Source organism: Elephas maximus, chromosome 7, assembly GCF_024166365.1.
Source record: "Elephas maximus indicus isolate mEleMax1 chromosome 7, mEleMax1 primary haplotype, whole genome shotgun sequence".
Classification (NCBI taxonomy): domain Eukaryota; kingdom Metazoa; phylum Chordata; class Mammalia; order Proboscidea; family Elephantidae; genus Elephas; species Elephas maximus.
In genome coordinates this window covers 73,985,905-74,008,901 of record NC_064825.1, presented here as the reverse complement: position 1 = coordinate 74,008,901, position 22,997 = coordinate 73,985,905, and the positions used below count along the sequence as shown (strand labels likewise).

The window sequence follows — 22,997 nt, the reverse complement described above, 5'->3', positions numbered from 1 at the left end:
ATATACAGGTGAAAGTTTTGCAATTTATGTATATAAGAAATTGTAGGCATTAAAAATATTTTATTGCTATTTTCACTGGCTTGCATTTATTTATGAAAACCTTGAGATATTTCTTATCTTATTCCCCTGAACATTTTTCTAGCTAGAAACCCCAGCTGACTCATCAGACTTCAGAGATGGAGTTTGCCTCCTACACTCCTCTGTTGATTCCCTTACACATTTCCCATCTGCTGAGACCCAGCTACTGCTTCCTTTTCCCGCACCACCTTAGAGAACTGTTACCAGACACACAGGAGAACTCAAGTGGACAGAGCAATAGACTAACTTCATGGCCCGAATTCTGGTGACATACTCAGGGAACTGGAGGGAGGAAGCAGAGCTATGTGTATATTTATATGTGTGTGTGTGTGTGTGTATATATATATATATATATAGTTCCTCTGGTCAAAAGTGAGTAGGTTCTGACCCCCTGTAATAAGAGCCTGAAATGGGCAAGAAGATGAGTCATTAGGGATTATATGAGGCAAGTGGGCACAGCCAAGCAAAGAATGTAGGTACTTAACCCACTGGAATGTGTTGAGTCTAGGTTACGTAAGAATTAAGTATTATAAGAGATACTAGTATCCTAGATTTAGAAATTAGTTTTGCTTGTGGATGTTGAAATTCACTTTTCTCTCCATAAAAAAGGGTAGTCCATTTCATGCAAAGGGCCTCTTACGAATAGTTTTGCAAACATGTACCAAATAGCTATCCACAAACTATTTCTGTGTAACTAAAAGATCTTTGCTGGTAAGGGTGCACTTCTCTTGAAAAATGGAGCTATTGGTCCTCCCCAAGCAGCTACAGAATGGGAACAGTTTTATATATTTTAGAAGTATTTAAAGTTAGGGTTTGTTTTGTTCTGTTTTAGGGTTTGAAAGCTCCAAACAACCTTTGAGTGCTGCTTCTGCTTAGGGCTCAAACCCCTTATTAACTGCATGGGTCTTAGGTTCCCATCCTAGGTCTCGTAAAGTCAATAAAACTGAATCATTGAGGGCTGAGCAGTTTGCCTTTGTTTCTACACACGCTGCCTGCATTAGCAACAGTCACTGCTAAGAGAATCATCAGGTGACTTCATGGCCATTCAGGTGAGGAAGACATTTGAGCCAAGAGACGGCACATTTTGGAGGTCCCACAGACTCTTATTTGGCTCTTTTCCTTGGTGCGCAAAGGAGAAGTCTTGAATTTTAATTTTGACTCTGCAACTCAGAGCTGTGTGGGTTGGCAAGATCCTTAAGCCCCTCAACTTCATTTTTTTGCATTTGTAAAACAAGACTAATAACCAGCTCAGAAGGTTATTTTAAGGACTAAAATAATGTATACTTTGGTACCTAGCACCCAATATAAAAATGACGTGTAAGCTGTGGGTCAGTAGGGGCCACGAGAAATACCACTAAAGAATAGGCTTAATGTTGCTGTAACCTCACTCTGAAACATTTCTCTTACCTCGGGACCCTGGGCCCTAGACTCAAGAGAAAGGCATTACTTGGGAAATAGTTCTAAAAAGAGCTCTAGAGAATTTCGATCCTTAAGGACACAGACTAGAAACAGAGGGACCCAATCACCTCCTCACCACCGCGACTACCTTTGACTCCCCGTTACAAGCTAACAGAGCACCGATGTCTTCATTCTCTTAGAAAGTGCAGTAACTTTTTACATAAAATATGACAAAATAATGTGCAATTGCTTTATGAGAAACCACCAACAGGAACTGTACAGCTGGTCAGGTTAGCTTCAGAGCTGCATTACTTCACCAGGATCATCTTTGCTTATTTCCACCGGGTTCTAGGGGAAAAAAAGTTTATCAGGTGGGTCTTGCCTAGTGGTTGCTAAATGTGGGGTTGAGGCAATTGTCCTTGCCAAGGACAGGCCGGGGTGGCTGTGTCCAGTTCTTTTTAATCTACTGCCTCCAATCCCAACTGTCAGAGGGGCTTACTACTGTGGGAGCCGAAAAGAGGCAGGGGAAAGACAAACATTCCAAAGTCCAACAGGAGGAGAAAGGAAGTCATCTTCCACCAGAACCCTTCTAGAGACCAGTGTTTACTCAGTGAGGGAGAGTTAAGTTGGGTTGCTAGTGTTTGATTCAGGAAATGGTATTGAAGTTGAGCACACAAAGTCTATTAGCAGGACAGAGACTAGATGGCCCATGCCAGATGGCTCCGACTCTGGGCCTCAGATATCCCTTCTCCAGTTTATTTGAAAGAAACTGAACTTAAGAAAGAGTAAAGACACTTGGGAAAATATAAACGATCACATGAAAGAAAGTGGCAATTCGCCCAGCTAAGTAGATTGCAATGATAGAAGTAGGTAAGCTACAATAACTTTTTTTTTTTTTAAATAGAGTATTTTTTCCCAAGTTACTGGAATTGGATTTTCATGCTTGTTCATTTTTTATCTGGGGGAATACATTTCAAAATAGGAATAGAGAACAAAGTTTGAAGTACACTTACCCCTCCCGGGGGATACTTATATCCCTTCCACATCGTTCCTGCAATGAGAAGCATCCACAAGACGACAATCATTGTGGGGCTTCTTTCTCAGCTGGTGGTGTATGCAGGGGCAGATGGGTGGTTCTAGAAGGTGTGGTGTTCTATTCCCTGAGTCCTGGGAACTGGGCTGTCTTCATTAGAGACCAGATGGTGGATGACCCAGCATGACAGCTCCTGGCTCAGCAACTGTGTGGTCTTATCTGAACTGAAATGGCTCTCCATAGCCATTTTGGGAGACAGAGCTCAGACACCAATTGTGACATCAGCCTATGACCTCAGGGACCCAGTTGTGAACAGCTATGAGATGGTTGGCCAGGAATGACAGAGGGGCTGGGGTTAAAGAGTCCTTATGAGAAGGGACCTGTTCTCTGGTAACTCTATGTGGTTAGGGCATAGCTTGCATCACACTTTTATTAACTCGTCACCTGCCAAAATGTTTGACTACTGTCTTTATGCCACCAGATGCATAAAATATTGCTATGTAAAGAAAAAACAAAATACTGGATTAATTGGGAGGATTAACCAACTATGAGCAATTACTTTATGTGCTATTGTTAAGCTGTTCAAGGAAGAAAAATCTTGCATTTTGTGAACTGGAACAGTTAAACCCTCATTATGCAGGGTAAGCCTCCTCACAACTTCCCTGAGAAGGAAGCAGAAGATGGGGTGTTTATTATGTTCATTTCACAGCTGGAGAAACTGAGGCACAGAAGAGCTAAGCAGTTTGGCCAGGATCACATACTGTGGCAGTGGCTCAGCTCAAGAGCACAGTGCCTCCACCCACATCCCTACCCTCACAGAGGTCTGATTGCTTTGGGCCAGTGCTCTCACCAGAAATTCTGGAGTAGACAGAGAAAAAAAGACCAACCATCATGCCTTGTTCTGAGTATACCTGGGGCTGGGGCTTGGCACCCCTACTTTCTGGAATAGCTAGCTTCTAAGACAATCTTCTGCGTCTGTAACCAGTATATTATTCAGACTCTCAGAGTTAAGTTACTCCGACACTGAGAACAGCTGTGAACAAGCAGGTCTGAATGAAATGAAGTGGAATTCAAGACACCTAGCAGATGGTTTACAAAAAGGGATACTGCCATTAATATTTCTTCTTGGCAGCCAGGTTAGTGAAGTGAGCGTGAGATTTTAAGTCCCAAGATCGATATTTGCATCCTAGGTTCGCTAACAAGCTGGATTGTGTCACCTTGGGTAAATAGCTGAGGTCATCGTCACCAGTAAATTTTTGTCTACTGGTTCATCATTTTGTTAAATTAGCATTTACTAAATGCTAATTGTCAAGCTTTGCGTTAAATGCTTTACATTCTCAAATGTAATACAAATACAGTAAAGGATATCTCCTATTTTGCAGGTGAAGAAACTGAGGTTCAAAGAGATTAAACTCACCCAAGGTTACACAGCCAGAAAGCTGCAAAGTAAGGACTTGAACACGAGTGCATGTTAATTCCAGGTTTGGAATCTGCCAAAAGAGGTGTGTCATGGACTAACTGTGTATCCCCAAAATATCTGTCACCTTGGCTAGGCCACGATTCCCAGAATTGTGTGATTGTCCACCATCTTCTCATCTGATCTGATTTTCCTATGTGTTGTAAATCCTACCTGTAAGATGTTAAGGAGGCCTGATTAGATTAGAGGCAGTTATGTGAATGAGGCAGGACTCAAATCAAACACAATTCTGGTGAGGACTCAGAAGGAAGTGAGGGGAGCTGTTACAATGGAGATGGCGCAGAACGCAAGAAGCAGCAGCACCAGAACCAGGAGACCAGAGCGACACAGTGCTGGAGCCAACCCATGGAGTGAGAGAGCTGAGCACCTTTTCGCAGGTTTCCTGGCCAAGTGGGGTGCCTTTGAGCACTTATCGGTGGGGTGGGGCTAGGCCTGCCAACCCTTGGAGCAAGATAACTGTGTGCCTTCTGGCTGAAGTTTAGTGGCAGAGTGGGGTGCCTCCAGGCACGAATCGGTAGAGCTAAAGAGCTTTGGAACACTTGCCCCAGCAGGGCAGATCAAGTGCCCGAAAGGCTGAGAGGCCAAGGAACCAGGAAGCAGAAGCCGAAGAGACAAGAAACACAGGAAGGAGAGCTGCCCCAGTCTCAAAGGGTAGGGCTACAATCTCTGGGTTCTCAAAGGGTGGAGTCGCTACTCGGACTAAGAGAATGGGACCATCCAAATTTGAGGGAGCAGAGTTGCCATTCCAGTGGACCTGGAACGCAGAGCTGAAGCTCAGGGAGGGGGGGCCTCCACTTGGTATCCGGAGAGCGTGGCCAATACCTAGAGTCTGGAAGGTAGGGTCATTGCCTAAATGGTCTCAGTTATTGTTGTTAGGTGCCGGTGAGTTGACTCTGACTCACAGCAACCCTATGCACAACAGAAAGAAACACTGCCCAGTCCTGAGCCATCCTTACAATCATTGTTATGCTTGAGCTCACTGATGCAGCCACAGTGTCAAACCACCTCGTTGAGGGTCTTCCTCTTTTCCGCTGACCCTGTACTTTGCCAAGCATGATGGACCAATGAGCAACATCATGAAAAACGGAGAAAAGACTGAAGTTGTCAAAGAGACTGATCCCTCCTGACAACATTTCCAAAGTATGTAAGACACAGTCTCGCCATCCTTGCTTCTAAGCAACATTCTGGTTGTACTTCTTCTAAGACAGATTTGTTCATTCTTTTGGTAGTTCATGGTATATTCAATATTCTTCACCAACACCACAATTCAAAGGCGTCAATTCTTCTTCGACCTTCTTATTCATTGTCCAGCTTTCACAGGCATATGATGTGATTAAAAATACCATGGCTTGGGTCAGGCACACCTTAGTCTTCAAGGTGACATCTTTGCTCTTCAACACTTTAAAGAGGTCCTTTGCAGCAGATTTACCCAATGCAATGAGTCTTTTGACTTCTTGAGTGCTGCTTCCATGGCTGTTGATTGTGGATCCAAGTAAAATGAAGTCTTTGACAACTTCAATCTTTTCTCCATTTATCACGATGTTGCTCATTGGTCCAGTTGTGAGGATTTTTGTTTTCTTTATGTTGAGGTGCGATCCATACTGAAGGCTGTGGTCTTTGATCTTCATTAGTAAGTGCTTCAAGTCCTTTTCACTTTCAGCAAGCAAGGTTGTGTCATCTGCATAATACAGGTTGTTAAGGAGTCTTCCTCCAATCCTGATGCCCCATTCTTCTTCATATAGTCCAGCTTCTCGGATTATTTGCTCAGCATACGGATTGAATGGGTATGGTGAAAGAATACAACCCTGATGCACACTTTTCCTGACTTTAAACCAATCAGTATCCCCTTGTTCTGTCCAAACAACTGCCTCTTGATCTGTCGAGGTTCCTCATGACCGCAATTAAGTGTTCTGGAATTCCCATTCTTCGCAATGTTATCTGTCAGTTGTTACGATCCACACAGTTGAATGCCTTTGCATAGTCAATAAAGCACAGGTAAACATCCTTCTAGTATTCTCTACTTTCAGCCAGGATCCATCTGACATCAGCAATGATATCCCTGGTTCCACGTCCTCTTCTGAAACCGGCCTGAATTTCTGGCAGTTCCCTGTTGATATACCGCTGCAGCTGTTTTTGAATGATCCTCAGCAAAATTTTGCTTGTGTGTGATATTAATTATATATATATATATAATTTCCACATTCGGTTGGACCACCTTTCTTGGGAACAGGCATAAATATGGATCTCTTCCAGTCAGTTGGCCAGGTAGCTGTCTTCCCAATTTCTTGGCATAGACGAGTGAGCACCTCCAGTGCTGCATCCGTTTGTTGAAACATCTCAGTTGATATTCCATCAATTCCTGGAGCCTTGTTTTTCGCCAATGCCTTCAGAGAGCTTGGACTTCTTCCTTCAGTACCATTGGTTCCTGATCATATGCTACCTCTTGAAATGGTTGAACATCGACTAATTCTTTTTGGTATAATGACTCTGTGTATTCCTTCCATCTTCTTTTGGTCTCAGATAAGAGGTTATTTTCAAACCTTGAGGGCTAATGTAATGTGTTCTGCTGACTTGCTTGGTACCTGTTATCCCTTCTTTCCCTCCGGTTTCTCCCATTTGTGATGGAAATGTCTAGCTTGTGCCTGTTCCACCACTGTACTTTGGAAGCAGATACCTTATATTCTAGATTTCACAGATGAAGTGGAATTTTTGGATTTTGGACTTGGAGCTGATTTAAGACTTCTGCTATGATATGACAGGGTGAATGTGTTTTACATGTGGCAAGGACATGTGCTGTTTGGGACCAGAGGGCGGAATGTCATGGATTGAACTGTGTTCCCCAAAAATATCTGTCAGTTTGGCTGGGCCATGATTCCTAGTACTGTGTGACTGTCCACCATTTTGTCACCTGAAGTGATTTTCCTATGTGTTGTAAATCCTGTCTCTATGATGTTAACGAGGCAGGAGTCAGTCTACAAGATCAAGTTATGTCTTCAGTCAATCCCTTTTGAGAGATAAAAGAGAGAAGAAGCAGAGGGCGAAGGAAACTTATATCACCAAGAAAGAAGCACCAGGAGCACAGTATGTCCTTGGGACCTGGGGTTCCTGCACTGAGAAGCTCCTCAACCAGGGGAAGATTGATGACAAAGGCTTTCCCCAAGAGCCGACAGAGAGAGAAAGCCTTCCCCTGGAGCTGGTACCCTGAATTCAGACTTATAGCCTCCTAGACTGTGAGAGAATAAATTTCTCTTTGTTAAAGCAATCCACTTGTGGCATTTGTTACAGCAGCATCACATAACTAAGACAAGATGCTAAAACTGCTGATCCCACTTATCATAGAGTTTGTGAGGACCAATAATAGGTGGGAATAGCCTTTGAAAAGAATACCTGTGTAGCATGAGTATTAACAAATCTTTGAACTTTGGCCTGTTGTCCTCTGTAGTGTTCCCCCAAATTCTCTTTCCATATACTTCAAATAATTTCACCTTCCACAGTTTATTGTAGTTTCCAGAAGAATATCCGCTCTCCACTAAAATTTCAGGTGCTAACAAATTCTCTGGAAATGGAGGAATCAAGCCCAACAGACCTAAGTACCCACTCACAGTTGCAGATCTTCATCTAAAGCCCGGCTCCTCAGTTGTGCCTTGCTCTCCTTAACAGACCACCTCTCTTTCCACTTCAGAGTCGGAGGCTGAGTCAGAAAAAAGAAAAAGATACCTTAAGGCAGAAGTGGCTCTACTCATTGCCCCAGGTAGCTGACTGTGTGGTAACAAGAAGGGCTACTGAAAGGTCCCACCAATCCACATATTTCCCTTTCCTGCCAGGAACTACTATTCCACATGACCTGAAATTGCTCCATCACAGTGGGACAGAAAACAGAAGTCACGTGCTGTCTCCAGCAGACCCTTTAAAAATTCCATAACACCTTGAAACAAGTTATATATTCAGGAAAAAAAGTACTTAAAAGAAGGATGCTCCAGTGAATGGGAAGTAGCCTGGGAGACTAACTTTGTTCCCATCACATCCTGACTTCTAACTGGTGATCAGACCTCAACTATCTTTTCCATTTGGCCAAAAATCTCAGCTGGGAGGGTGAGCCAAAGCCAAGACTAACTACCAGGGACTTATAGGCTGGGGGGGGGGGGGGGGAGTGAGGGTCATTGCTTACCATGAACTCTGGAAATGTGCCCATGTAACATTCAAGTCCAACAAAAAGCATCCAGCCAAGCACGATCATGACAAAAATAAAAATTTCTAAGATACAACAGCACAGTGAGAGATTATTCACCAAGATCTGGGCAAAGGAGTGTGCTCATGAAACCCTCAGTTGGTGGAAGCCCCGCATGTCAGTTCCAGTCTTTGGCTCCAAAGGATCTGCAACTCTCTAGTAGAGAAGCTGGAATCTAGTAGGGCATTGTGACATCACTGGTCAAATGCCCAGCCTCACCATACATAGATACTACCTGCTGGCCAATACCTGAGCAGCAGGGTTGCAAAATAAGCTTTTTGTATGAATTGTCTCACAGCAACACTATGAAGTAGGTACTATCACTAACCAGCCTTTACTACTGTAATGAGAAAACTGAGGCTTAGAAAGCCATGATTCCCAGTATTGTGTGATTGTCCACCATTTTGTCATCTGATATGATTTTCCTGTGTTGTAGGATGCAGGTGGCCCGAAAAAAAAAAGAAAAAGCCTCAGTGACCTACCCTAGGTCCTAGAGCTCATGTGCCTGACCAGGAGCCAGCACTCAGGATCCAGCTGTCTGCTAGGAAGTTGGGCTCTTTATAGACAGGTTTTTTTTTTTTTGAAAGGCGTGCTCCTGGGTTAATGATAGCTGTTTATGAAGCAAACTGAATTCTAGAGAAATTAGAATCTCTCTACTTCTGACCCTGCAACCCTTCCGTCCCATCTCAAGGACCATCTCACCTCCATTTTATACCAACAATCTTCAGCACATTTGCTCAGTTCCTCTTCATTGGTTCTTCTTGGCTTTTAAGAAGTTACAGGTATCCCTCTCCTCTCCTCACAAAAACCTCCAACTGATGCTGTGGGTCCCTGTTTCTTATCTTTCTTTCATGACCAAACTTCCCAAATAAGCGGTCCACACTCAAAGCCTTTCTTTCTAACTTATACCTTTTCTTCTATACCTCACATTCTGACTTCTAGCCTTCACCCCACTACTTTAGATGTTCTCAGAGATCACGAGGATCTCCTTTTTGTCAAGTCCAATGACCTCCTCTCCTTCCCTTTGACCTCCCTGCACTGACACAGTGGACCCCTCTCTCCACCACGGTTCCTACATACACAACTCTCTATTATTATTTTTATAGCCCCTTTATTTTGAATTATAAAAATAATTGTAATTATTTTTTATTATAACATGGGAAACCATCCAGAGATATGTATAAAGAAAAATTGAATACATTCTTCTTAACTCCCATTCTCATGATATAAACAATGTTATCAGCCTAGTAGATATCCTTCTGCCAAAGACTCCTCCATGAGCTTGTAATCATCAATATACATACAAACAAGTATAGAGAAGTTTCTGTCAGTTTGTTTCACTTAATGTAGTCATACCGTATACACTATTATGCAAGTTGTTTTTCTCTGAGAATAATACATCATGGACATCCCTCGGTCAACTGATAAAAAAAAACTTAAGACATTCCTTTTCTCACTTTTAATAATAGCTTTATTGAAATATAATTAACACAATACTCATTTTTAGAGTACAGTTTGATGCGTTTTGAAAAATGTGTACCATCTGGGAGCTACTGCCACAATTAGGATAGAAAAAAATTTTGAGCACCTCAAAAAGTTCCGTAGTGTCATTTTGCAGCTGATCCCTTCTTAACCCCTTGGGACCTGAAAACCACTCACCAGCTTTCTAACACTAGTTTTGCATTTTCTAGAAACCCGAATAAATAGAATCGTAAGTTTCTTTCAATGGCTTCTTTCACTTAGCGTAATGCTTTTGAGAATCATCCATGTTGTTACACGGTGGTTAGTTCTGCTTTACCTAAATAGTATTCCCATAAAATGGATGTACCAGTTTATCAATTTACCTGTCAAAGAACATTTGAATTATCTCCAGTTTTTAGCTATTATGAACAGAGCTGCTATAAATATTTATGTACAGTTTTTGTGTGAATGTAAGTTTTAATTTCTCTAGGGTAAATTACACAGGAGGAGGATTGTTGGGTCATATGGCATGGTCATACGTTTAAAAATTTTATCACTGTTTTCAGCAATTTGATTTTGATGTGCCTTTGTGTAATTTCTGCATGTTTCTTCTACCTGTGGTATGATGAGCTTTTTGGACCTGTAGGATATGGTTTTCATCACATTGGAAAGATAGGCATTGTTTCTTTAGGTATTTTTTCTATGCACCTCTCCCCTTCTGTGACCTCCATTACATGTGTGTTAGGCCAACTGATATTGTCCCACAGCTTCCTGGTGCTGTGTTAATTTTTTCAGTCTTTTTCTGTTTCATTTTGGATAGCTTTCATTGCTATGTCTTCATAGTACTTTAAACTATTAAAAAGCAAAAATGTGACTATGAGGACTAAGGTGCACCTGACCCAAGCCATGGTATTTTAATTGCTTCATATGCATGCGAAAACTGGACAACGAATAAGAAAGACCAAAGAATTATTCATGCCTTTGAATTAGGTGTTGGCGAAGTATACTGAATATACAATGGACTGCCAGAAGAACAAACAAATCTGTCTTGGAAGGACAGGAAGAATGTTCCTTAAAAGCGAGAATGGCAAGACTTTGTCTCACATGCTCTGGACATGTTATCAGAAGGGACAAGTCCCTGGGGAAGGATATCATGCTCAGTGAAGCAGAGGGTCATCGAAAAAGAGGAAGACCCTCAATTAGATGGACTGACACAGTGGCTGCAATAATGGGCTCAAACACAGCAACAATTATGAGGATGGCACAGGATCTGTCAGTGTTTCATTCTGTTGTACACAGGGTCGCTATGAGTTGGAACTGACTAAATGGCACCTAACAACAATAACAACATATCTTCAAGTTCACCAATCTTTTCTCCTAGTGTCTAACCTTTTGTTAATTCCATTCAATGTTTTTTATTTGTATTGTATTTTTCATCTCTGCAATTTGTCTTTTTTAAAATATCTTTGATTTTTCTCATGTTTGTTTTCCTTTACATTCTTGAGCACATTTATAAGATTTATAATGAATGTTTCAAGAGCCTTGCCTGCAAATCCATCATCTCCATCATTTCTGGGTCTGTTTATATGGATTGATTTTTCTCTGTTGTGGGTCAGATGTTCCTGCTTCTTTGAATGACCAGTAAGTTTCGACTGAATGCTGGATACGGGTAATTTTAGTACCGAGTGCTAGATTTTGTTGTATTCAAGAATGTTGGATTTTGTTCTGGGATGCATTTAGGTAACTTGGGATCAATAGGATTCTTCTGAGGCTTGTTTTAAACTTTGTTATGGTGGGCTAAGAGCAGTCTTACTTCAGGGTTAATTTATCCCCACTATTGAGCTATGATTCTTCTACACACTCTCTGAGATGCCTATTGTATTAGATCTTTCCAATCTATGAAGTTTTCCACAATTCCTGGCCCCTGGTGAGCTGCAAGAATTGCTTGGCCTACTGACTTTTGGGTGGCTCCTCCCCTGGCCCTACTGAGTTTTACACGAGGTATGAGTAGATAGTACTCAGTTAAGGACTCATGAGGGCCTTATGGAGACCTCCAGAGTTCTTTTTCTGTGGAGCTCCCTCTTCTCAATACTCTGCTCTGCAAACTCCTGGCATTTGGAATCCTTTGTACTCTGCTGTCTTTTTCTTCAACTCAGTGAGACCACTTACCTCACTTTGGGTAACCTCTCCCTCTGCAACTGAAAACTGACTCTAGGCTGGGCAATCAGAGGGTTCACTTCATCTCTTCCCTTTTCTCAAAGGTCACAGTCCTGTACTGCCTCGTGTCCAAAATCTGAAAACAATTGTTTCATATAAAACCAAAAACCTGTCGCCATCAAGTCAATGTCGACTCATAGTGAACCTACAGGACAGAGTAGAACTGCCTCATCTGGTTTCCAAGGAGCACCTGGTAGATTCGAACTGCTGACCTTTTGGTTCACAGCTGTAGCTCTTAACCACTATGCCACCAGGGTTTCTTTGTTTCATATAAAAAAAAAAAAACAACAGTGCCATCGTATAGTTTGTCCAATTTTCTATTTGTTTATGGCAAGGAGGCAATTCTTATAGCAGCTAATCCTTCATGGGCAGAAGCAGAAGCCTAACTTATTTTTTTTTAATTCCTGCATAATGTCATCTTTCCTCTAATGATGGAAGTAACAACCACAGTCCAATCAGGAGACAGAAACCACACACTAATTTGGCTGGGAAAAGTTTGAGAAAATTATTAACTAGGAATAAGAGATTTTTTTTTTTTTTTTAAGAGATTAACTGGGGAAGGGGTAAAGGTAGCTCGAAATACTACAGAAATAGCATATATAGGGACTGGCCACTACCTCTAGGGCTGAAGCAGAGCACCCAAAGAAGGAAAGAATTTGGAAGAATCCCCTCCCCTCCAAGTCTGGAATCCAAACTTTGTTGAAGAAGTCTTGGCTATGGCCCACTGGATGGTGAAAAAGTCCAATGAGCTCTGCAGACTAGCTTGGCAATTAGGGAACCACTCTCTGAGGTGCTGATGGAATTTGCTGGGAAGCCTCCAAAGGGAGTTGTTTACTGATTGTTGTTAAGAACCCACCCTTTGGGGGTGTGCCAGGAGAGTGCACTGAGAAGCTGCTCTCTGGGGTGCTGATGGAACTCACTGGCAAAGTGTCTGTATGGGTGCCACCAAAACTCAATGGAAAGCGGTCCCCAGGGATGCCACTGAATCTCAATAGGAGTGAGTGTTACTGCAATTTCGCAAGTTAGAACCACCTGCCACAAACAGCCAATTCTTGAGACGGTTGAGGTGGGTACTAAGAGCTTTATTATATATACCAGAGACAGAGGGGAATGATCTCCTCCTAAAGTCATCTGTCTCACTGGACTACACGTCACCTCGGGTTTTTAAGGGAAAAGGGCCATAAGTTTTAGGGACTTGTGGGATGTGCGCTCTCTTTCTTCCGTTTGGTTTCAGTGGTAGTATCTCAAACATGTTGATCTTTTCCTGCCATTATCCCATTGGCTCAGGGGGTGGCCGACGCCATCCTTCGTCTTATCTGACAGGCTTAGATCGATATTACTTGTTTTCCACAGTCATACAGGAAACGTTGGTTAACACTTAACCTTTTGGGGGAGCTGACATCAGGGTCTTACTTGGAGACAGGGATGGGCTAGGGGAAGGGAAAGGAGAGAAAGAAGAAAGAAGGAAAAAAAATTGGCTCAGGTACTGTTCAGGACATGGCTGAGCAGCCTGTTTCATGAGTGCCACAAGATACCCCCAACACATGCCACTGGTAGCCACAGAGTGGAACCAAGAATAGAAGCACACTAAAACAAGGAAGAGAAGGTTCTTCCTCCTGCAATATCCCCCAATACCATCTACTGACAAAACTTAACATCCTGCCAGCTAGCAAAGGAGACACCCTTACAGGGTCCAGTTCCATTATGGCAGAGCAAGCATTGAATGGTGGCTTAGGAGCTGAAAAGCAGTAAATTAATAATGAACACAACGGGCGTTTGGGTTTTTTCTAATTTTTACCATCATAAACAATGCTGTAATTATTAAAAACTACATTTTTCAGACAAATTTCTCTTGACCATTGCCTTTTGATTACCTCTTACTCAGAGAATCAGCCAGGTGACAAGCGTATGCCAATTCTGACAGAACTTGAAATGGAAGGTTACCTAAGATCCTTACAAAAAGTTTAAGAAAAAAAAGGCTGCAGTTTCATTTGACAAGGTCATTAAAACATGGTCACATAGGTTCCTACAAAGGATGTTTGTTGAAGAATGGCCTGCGATGCAGAATATGCTGATAGTCAATGAACAACCGAAATTCCATGTTATGGGTTGAATTGTGTCCCCCAATAATATGTGTTCTAAATCCTAACTTCTTTGCCTCTGGTTATAACCCCATTTGGGAATGGGTTATCTTTGTTATGTTAATAAGGCAGGATTCCAGGGTGGGTCTTCAGTCAATCTTTCTTGAGATGTAAAAGAAATTAAACAAGCCAGGGAGGAAGCAGAGATGGGGAAAGCCAGATGTCAGGCCACATGAAGATCTCCCAGGAGGAGAAACTCAGAGAGAAGGACTTTCCCCTAAAGCGGACAGAGAGAAAAAGCCTTCCCCTAGAACTGGCACCCTGATTTTGGACTCTGGCTTCCTAAACTGTGAGAAAATAAATTTCTGTTGGTTAAAGCCACCCACTCATGCTACTTCTGTAATTGTTGTTGTTAGGTGCAGTCCAGTTGGTTCCGACTCATAGCAACCCTTTGCACAACAGAACGAAACACTGCCTGGTCCTGAGCCATCCTTACAATCGTTGTTATGCTTGAGCTCATTGTTGCAGCCACTGTGTCAATCCACCTCGTTGAGGGTCTTCCTCTTTTCCGCTGACCCTGTACTCTGCCAAGCATGATGTCCTTCTCCAGAGACTGATCCCTCCTGACAACATTTCCAAAGTATGTAAGACACAGTCTCGCCATCCTTGCTTCTAAGCAGCATTCTGGTTGTACTTCTTCTAAGACAGATTTGTTCATTCTTTTGGCAGTCCATGGTATATTCAATATTCTTCGCCAACACCACAATTCAAAGGCGTCAATTCTTCTTCGACCTTCTTATTCATTGTCCAGCTTTCACAGGCATATGATGTGATTAAAATACCATGGCTTGGGTCAGGCACACCTTAGTCTTCAAGGTGACATCTATGCTCTTCAACACTTTAAAGAGGTCCTTTGCAGCAGATTTACCCAATGCAATGAGTCTTTTGATTTCTTGAGTGCTGCTTCCATGGCTGTTGATTGTGGATCCAAGTAAAATGAAGTCTTTGACAACTTCAATCTTTTCTCCATTTATCACGATGTTGCTCATTGGTCCAGTTGTGAGGATTTTTGTTTTCTTTATGTTGAGGTGCGATCCATACTGAAGGCTGTGGTCTTTGATCTTCATTAGTAAGTGCTTCAAGTCCTTTTCACTTTCAGCAAGCAAGGTTGTGTCATCTGCATAATACAGGTTGTTAAGGAGTCTTCCTCCAATCCTGATGCCCCATTCTTCTTCATATAGTCCAGCTTCTCGGATTATTTGCTCAGCATACGGATTGAATGGGTATGGTGAAAGAATACAACCCTGATGCACACTTTTCCTGACTTTAAACCAATCAGTATCCCCTTGTTCTGTCCGAACAACTGCCTCTTGATCTGTCGAGGTTCCTCATGACCGCAATTAAGTGTTCTGGAATTCCCATTCTTCGCAATGTTATCTGTAAGTTGTTACGATCCACACAGTTGAATGCCTTTGCATAGTCAATAAAACACAGGTAAACATCCTTCTAGTATTCTCTACTTTCAGCCAGGATCCATCTGACATCAGCAATGATATCCCTGGTTCCACGTCCTCTTCTGAAACCGGCCTGAATTTCTGGCAGTTCCCTGTTGATATACCGCTGCAGCTGTTTTTGAATGATCCTCAGCAAAATTTTGCTTGCGTGTGATATTAATGATATATATATATAATTTCCACATTCGGTTGGACCACCTTTCTTGGGAACAGGCATAAATATGGATCTCTTCCAGTCAGTTGGCCAGGAAGCTGTCTTCCATATTTCTTGGCATAGACAAGTGAGCACCTCCAGTGCTGCATCCGTTTGTTGAAACATCTCAGTTGATATTCCATCAACTCCTGGAGCCTTGTTTTTCGCCAATGCCTTCAGAGCAGCTTGGACTTCTTCCTTCAGTACCATTGGTTCCTGATCATATGCCACCTCTTGAAATGGTTGAACATCAACTAATTCTTTTTGGTATAATGACTCTGTGTATTCCTTCCATCTTCTTTTGATGCTTCCTGCATCATTTAATATTTTCCCCACTATTGCAACTGGAGGCTTGAATTTTTTCTTCAGTTCTTTCAGCTTGAGAAACTTCGAGCGTGTCCCTCCCTTTTGGTTTTCCACCTCCAGCTCTTCGCACATGTCATTATAATACTTTGTCTTCTCGAAACGCCCTTTGAAATCTTCTGTTCAGTTCTTTTACTTCATCAATTCTTCCTTTTCCTTTAGGTGCTCGGCATTCGACAGCAAGTTTCAGAGTCTCCTCTGACATCCATCTTGGTCTTTTCTTTCTTTCCTGTCTTTTCAATGACCTCTTGCTTTCTTCATATATGATGTCCTTGCACAACTCGTCTGGTCTTCGGTCACTGGTGTTCAATGCGTCAAATCTATTCTTCAGATGGTCTCTAAATTCAGGCGCGATGTACTCAAGGTCATATTTTGGCTCCCGTGGACTTGCTCTGTATTTTCTTCAATTTCAGCTTGAACTTGCATATAAGCAGTTGATGGTCTGTTCCACAGTCGGCCCCTGGCCTTGTTCTGACTGATATTGAGCTTTTCCATCACCTTTCCACAGATGTAGTCAATTGGATTTCTGTGTGTTCCATCTGGGGAGGTCCATTTGTATACCTGCTGTTTATGTTGGTGAAAGAAGGTATTTGCAATGAAGAAGTCCTTGGTCTTGCAAAAATCTATCATTCGATCTCTCGTTGTTTCCGTCACCAAGGCATATTTTCCAACTACTGATCCTTCTTTTTTGTTTCCAACTTTCACATTCCAATCGCAAGTAATTATCAATGCATCTTGATTGCATGTTCAATCAATTTCAGACTGCAGCGGCTGATAAAAATATTTCTTCATCTTTGGCCCTACTGGTTGGTGCATAAATTTGAATAATTGTCATATTAACTGGTCTTCCTTGTAGGCGTATGGATATTATCCTATCACTGACAGCATTTTACTTCAGGATAGATCTTGAAACGTTCTTTTTGATGATAAACGCAACACCATTCCTCTTCAAGTTGTCATTCCCAGACTAAGACAAACTAGGAAGAAGGACCTGGCAGTCTACTTCTGAAAAGCATTAGCCAGTGAAAACCTTATGAATAGGTGAGCAACATTGTCTGATATAGTGCTGGGAGATGAGCCTCCCCGGTTGGAAGGCACTCAAAAGATGACTGGGGAAGAGCTGCCTCCTCAAAGTAGAGTTGACCTTAATGACGTGGATGGAGTAAAGCTTTCGGGGCCTTCATTTGCTAATGTGGCATGACTAAAAATGAGAAGAAACAGTTGCAAACATCCATTAATAATTGGAACCTGGAATGTACGACATATGAATCTAGGAAAATTGGAAATCATCAAAAATGAAATGGAACACATAAACATTGATATCTTAGGCATTAGTGAGCTGAAATGGACTGGTACTGGCCATTTTGAATTGGACAATCATATAGTCTGCTATGCTGGGAATGACAACAAGTTCTGTAAGAGCAGCACTAGATAACTAAGACATTCCACATAGCTGAGAAATCAATGATAAGGACACATCTGTGCTGTTATTTGGAATAACAAGATTTCATTCCCTAACAATCATTAAAAAAGCAATCAAGGGTGTGAAACAGAGACTAGAAGCAGACTACCAAGAAATACGCTCTAATTCAAAACAAGCCATTGGCATTTTTCTCAAGCTGCAAACAAAGATGCAGAATATATAACTGTACCATTTCTTAGCTTGGGGAAGATTTCTTTTAACATAAAATTAATATCTTTGTGGGCACTTATATTTCTATATGATAAAAAAGATTCCCAAAATTGGGGTCATGAGGTCAAAAGTATGTCAGATTACTTTTCCCAAAAGTTATAGTAATTTATGCTCCCACCAACTACACTTGAGTTTCTTAAGCTGGGGTCCAGGGGTGAGCTTCAGCAGCTCCATAAACATTACTGAAACTGGACACAAAACAGACAACATTTTTCTGGGGCAGATTATAAATTTCAACGTATCTTTGAAAAGTTTGAGACCCAAATAAGGCTGAGAACTACTACCCTATGCCTTCTCCCTCTGGCTTTGATCACTTTACACTTTTATTCATTCAGCAAACTATTGACAGTCTCTTTATATCTAGTGTACTGGTGGTGAAGAGGTTAAGAGCTCAGGCTGCTAACCAAAAGGTTGGCAGTTCGAATCTACCAGCTGCTCCTTGGAAACCCTCTGAGGCAGGTATACTCTGTCCTATAGGGTCCTTATAAACTGGAATCAACTTGCTGGCATAGAACAACAACAACAACAAGTATTAGCAGAATTAATATACATATAAATATAAGCATGCTAGGCACTGGGAATGAATATATGGGATTTGACCACTATCTGCCACGGTCTCCAGTTTTAGGGAATGGAAAGGGGGTAGAAATGGACGTAGACAAATGATTTCGGATTAAAATTGGAGTCATTATCCCCTGTTCTTGACCATAAACTGGAGTTGGACTCACAAGGACACAACAACTGGGCCCTGAGATGTAAAGACAATAATAAAAAAAAAAAAAACATTGCCATCGAGTCAATTCTAACTCATAGCGACCCTATAGGACAGAGTAGAACTGCCCCATAGGGTTCCAAGGAGCACCTGATAGATTTAAACTGCTGACTTTTTGGTTAGCAGCCATAGCTCTTAACCACTATGCCACCAGGGTTACCATAAAGACAATAGCTAGGACAATCTTGGAAAATCATCTTTTAGGGAAGCTTTCACATAAATTATAAACAGCACAAAAGATCCGTATACTTTGACTCTTATCTCTTTTTCTATTAGCGTTTAGTAAGCAGTAAGATTTTTTTGGTGGGTGGTTAAGCAGTAAGATTTGCTGGGCCAATGAAGACCCTCCTGACTGTTCTTACTGAAACTTCTACCAATGATTATTTAAGAAGGAAATTCAAAATGTAGAATCACAGTGATTTAGCAGTTTTTAGTCAATCTGTAAAAAGGTGAAGCTTTCAATGATTTTACCCATTTGTAATGTTAATATGGAAACCCTGATGGTGTAGTGGTTAAGAGCCACAGTTGCTAACCAAAAGGTCAGCAGTTCAAATTCACCAGGTGCTACTTGGAAACCATATGGGGCAGTTCTGCTCTGTTCTATAAGGTCGCCATGAGTTGGAATTGACTCCTTAGCGACTTTTTCTGGTTTTCATGTTAACATATACTGACGATTCTGCAGTACTCCTTGGACTCAGGCAGACACGGCTCTGGCAGCACGTTTGTCTGTTTTCCCACTTCTGCCTCTTTGAACACATGTGGAATAAAACCTTTCTTTTTGCTTTGCTGTAACTTTGTGGTGATTTTACCCTACAACACAAGTACACCTAAGGTGAGGGGCCAGGAAGAATACAACGTACTTAGGAAGGACAAGGAGCCCAGGTGGCGAACTGGTTAAGAGCTCAGGCTGCTAACCAAAAGGTGGGCAGTTCAAATCCACCCACTGCTCCTTGGAAACCCTATGGGGCAGTTGTACTCTGTCTTTTAGGGTCGCTATGAGTCGGAATCAACTCGATGTCACAGGACAACAACAGGAAAGGAAGGACAAATGTTTCAGCCTGGTTAGATTACAGGATCCAAAAGTGCCAGTTTCAGGAGATGAGGGTGGTCAGGCCAGGAGGCAGTACAGGATTTAAAAAGCCATTGTTTGTACTAAAGAACCTTCCTCTTGGGACTCAGTACCAATAGGTACGGAATTCTGACTTCCTAGAGATTGTTAAAACAATTTCACATATAATGAGGCATATAATGCACAGATTAGGAACACGGTCTTTGACATCACCTTCTGCAACAATTTCTGAGTCTTGGTTTCCCCATGTGTAAAATGGCACCAAATATACTATATATCTTCTATTTTAAGGTACACATTTTTTCACATTTAAACTCTTGAAATAGGCATCAGTGTTAAAACTGGTGTGCATATTTAATTTTGTAGTCTTTTTCTCTCCTCAAAAATTCATTAATACATCTCTTATTTAACAAGATCTCAGAATCAAGCAAAAAAGTAGTATAACACTAAACCTCAGCTTCCTCATCAATAAAACAAGCTTGGGGAGACCATGAGATAATAATTCAGTCTAGGTCATAGGGATTTGTGAAGATTAACTGAGACAAAGCACACAAAACTCTTATCAATGTGCCTCCCACATAGGAAATAATACCTATATACACACACACAGGCATAAAGTGTTCATCATACCTGTAATTCATTCAGAGTATTTAGACTAGGACAGAATTGTTGGTTTGTACGAAAGCCCTTTAAGTTGTATTTTTTCCTGGGTCTTTCATAAAAGACTGAAGGACCTTGCTCAAGCCTCCCTACTAACCTGATATCTTTTCATTGATTAATGAATTTCTAGTAGGACCTGTTGGAGCCCTGGTAGCACAGTGGTTAAGAGCTCAGCTACTAACCAAAAGATCAGCAGTTCAAATAGACCAGCCGCTCCTTGGAAACCCTACAGGGCAGTTCTACTCTGTCCTTTAGGATTGCTATGAATCAGAATCGACTCGACGGCAATAAGTTAGTAGGATCTGTTAGATCTTGCAGCCCCTGGAAGTTCTACTGTTACCAAGGTTTGTTAGATCTGGCTGAGGCACACTTAACAGGTCCTTTATCCTTCAATTTCTCCCGGTGATCTTTTTGCCTCCTAACTTGTCTCCCTGCTTCCACTCTTGCTTTGCACCACAATCTCTCCACAACACAGCAACAGGAAAAAAAAAAAAAAAAAAAACTGCTGTCCAGTTGATTCTGACTCATAGCGACCCTATAGGACAGGGTAGAGCTGCCCCACAGAATTTCCAAGGCTGTAATCTTGATGGGAGCAGGCTGCCACATCTTTCTCCCGCATAGCGAATAGCAGCTGAGTGCTTTAACCACGGCACCACCAGCGGTCCTATGTAGCAGTCGGGGTTATTCTTTTAAAACTTAGGCAGATCATGTTACTCCTCTGTTCAAAACCCTCCGGTGGCTTCTTCCCCTTTTTCCTAGAGTAAAAGCCTGGGGGGGGGGGGGGCGGGGGGGAAGCCCCTGACATCCAGAAACTGGCTTGACATAGGCCTCAGTTTTGTTACATGCTGGCTTGGCACCAACAGTTAATTAGGCCATATTATTCTCTTATTGGACATAAACAATCTCAAAGAATACCAACATCAGATAAGGTCACTCACACCATTATAGTGAGATAAAACGAGGCCACTTCATAAATTTCCTCTAAGCAGAGACAAAAACAAGGTCAGAATACCAAACAATAAGAGTGACAACTGCTTCTTCACTAATCACAGCTTAGTCCTGGCTCTTATCTGCATTCCCTATAGATAAAATTTGAGATAAACCCAATCATAGATTTGGCCCTCCTTTCTGACAGCACCCAATCCAGAGGGAATCCTCAATCCTGTGAACCCTCCCCATAATACCCAAAGCCCAAGTCCTAAAATAGGTTCTCTTACTGAGCCCTCACAAAGGTTATCTCCCTCCCCCATGGTGTACCTTCTCTATCACTGCAAGGAGTAATAAACCAACACATTTAAGTATAGGTGGGTTTCTGATGGCCTTTGGTTGGCGGGCACTAACAAGCCCAACTTAACAATTACAATATTCAGCTCCTGCAACTCTTCTGGAGCCTTGGTGGCGCAGTGGTTAAGACTTACTGCTGCTAACCAAAAGGCTGGCAGTTCCAATCCACAAGCCACTCCTTGGAAACCCGATGGGGCAGTTCTACAATGTCCTATAGGGTCGATCGACTTGACGGCAATGGGTTTGGGGTTTTTTTTTTTGTTTTTTTTTTTTTTGGTTTTGTAACTTTTTAGCCCAAGTGACTCAAGCCAGAGATACTAAGGAGGTAAGTAACCTCAAGTTGAAGAGACCAAACAAAGTCGGAAAATTGGTGTGCCCTTCATGCCTTCTCCTACCTTCTCCAGATGACCTTATCCACCAATCTATGCCTCTCTCTTATTTTCAAACATCTTTTCACTTGGCTTTTTCCTCTCTCAACCACCAACATGGTTATGGCTCCCCGCTTAAAAAAAAAAGAAGGAAAAAAAAAAAAAACCTACCTCCCCTGCCCTACCCATGCTGCACTCTCCTATCTCCCAATTCTCTGACAAGATTCCTCTTAACACTTTTTTCCTGTTCTAATTCCCTGAAATTTGAAGTTTCATTACCCTCTCCTTCCTAAATCTAGCTACAATTTTTGGTCTTGATCTTTCTCAGTACTCTGCTGAATTTAACACACCCTGCTAGAAACTCTCTTCAAGAAGACTGCGTGTTGCTTTTACCTCTTTCCCTGCTCCTACAGGGTCCTTCACCATTTCTCGCTTCATAAATGCCCCAATTTTCCTTCTAGCAAGCTGGGTCTTGGCTCCCTTACCTCTAGCACGTTCCTGACCGCGTTCCGAAAACTTGCCTGCTCAGGGCTCACGCTGGAAACGTTGCCCGGCTCCAGGTGGAGCCAAGGCAGAACCTCGGGGAAGGAACGCGAGAGGAATTCCAAGTTTGGGAGAGGGCGGAGCCTTGGGCCATTGAGGAAGTTTGGTCCTCGGCGGCCGCCGTCCTGGGGCGGATCAGGAAGAAGGTTGCAGGTCTTGGGGTCACGAAACCTAGTTCCGAGACTTGGCTGGAGATGGAGTTCGACTGCGAGGGTCTGAGACGGCTGCTTAGCAAGGTACGGGCAGCCTGCTGCTCCGGGTCTGGGAGCACTGGGCTTGGGGGGCGTCCTGCACCCCTTATCGGCGCCCCGCCCCCAGCCAGGCTGCCTTCTCACCCGGGGTCCCCGGCCTGCCGTGGGCTTGGGGGCGGGGACCTGTGCTGGCTGATCTGACGCCGGCTGTGGGGAGCGGCCCCAGGAAGGCTGCGGGGCTCGGAGGCCGCCCCTTCCATCCAGAGGTCCGAGGTCTGGCTCCGCCCCCATCTCCGTGTTTCTAGTTCCCCAATCACCACCCGGTGCGGTACGGTCGCACGCCACCAGCTTCCCTGGCCTCGAAACAGCTCCCA

The 22,997-nt window shown here is 42.6% G+C and overlaps 2 protein-coding genes across 8 annotated transcripts in view; one reads left to right on the top strand and one right to left on the bottom strand.

Annotated features, from left to right (window-relative positions):
- MISFA (mitochondrial sheath formation associated) overlaps positions 1-22,462 on the bottom strand; it is a 47,983-nt gene extending 25,521 nt beyond the window's left edge. Inside the window, exons 1-2 of one of the 3 annotated variants that reach the window (XM_049890626.1) lie at positions 8,155-8,419; positions 7,589-7,677 (exon numbers count right to left, since the gene is read on the bottom strand). In XM_049890626.1, coding sequence (XP_049746583.1) covers positions 7,589-7,677; positions 8,155-8,223 — 158 coding nt within the window. In that variant the 5' untranslated portion in view covers positions 8,224-8,419. Of the gene's footprint in view, positions 1-7,588; positions 7,678-8,154; positions 8,420-10,726; positions 17,245-22,374 lie in introns of those variants that run through there. The other 2 variants (XR_007518216.1, XR_007518217.1) reach the window with 2 other exon arrangements.
- Positions 22,463-22,540: 78 nt separating this feature from the next.
- The window catches only part of UEVLD (UEV and lactate/malate dehyrogenase domains), a 39,648-nt gene continuing 39,191 nt past the window's right edge, over positions 22,541-22,997 (top strand). For 3 of the 5 annotated variants that reach the window (XM_049890621.1, XM_049890620.1, XM_049890623.1), the window contains exon 1: positions 22,542-22,668. In XM_049890621.1, coding sequence (XP_049746578.1) covers positions 22,627-22,668 — 42 coding nt within the window. In that variant the 5' untranslated portion in view covers positions 22,542-22,626. Of the gene's footprint in view, positions 22,669-22,997 lie in introns of all 5 variants that reach the window. The other 2 variants (XM_049890624.1, XM_049890625.1) reach the window with 1 other exon arrangement.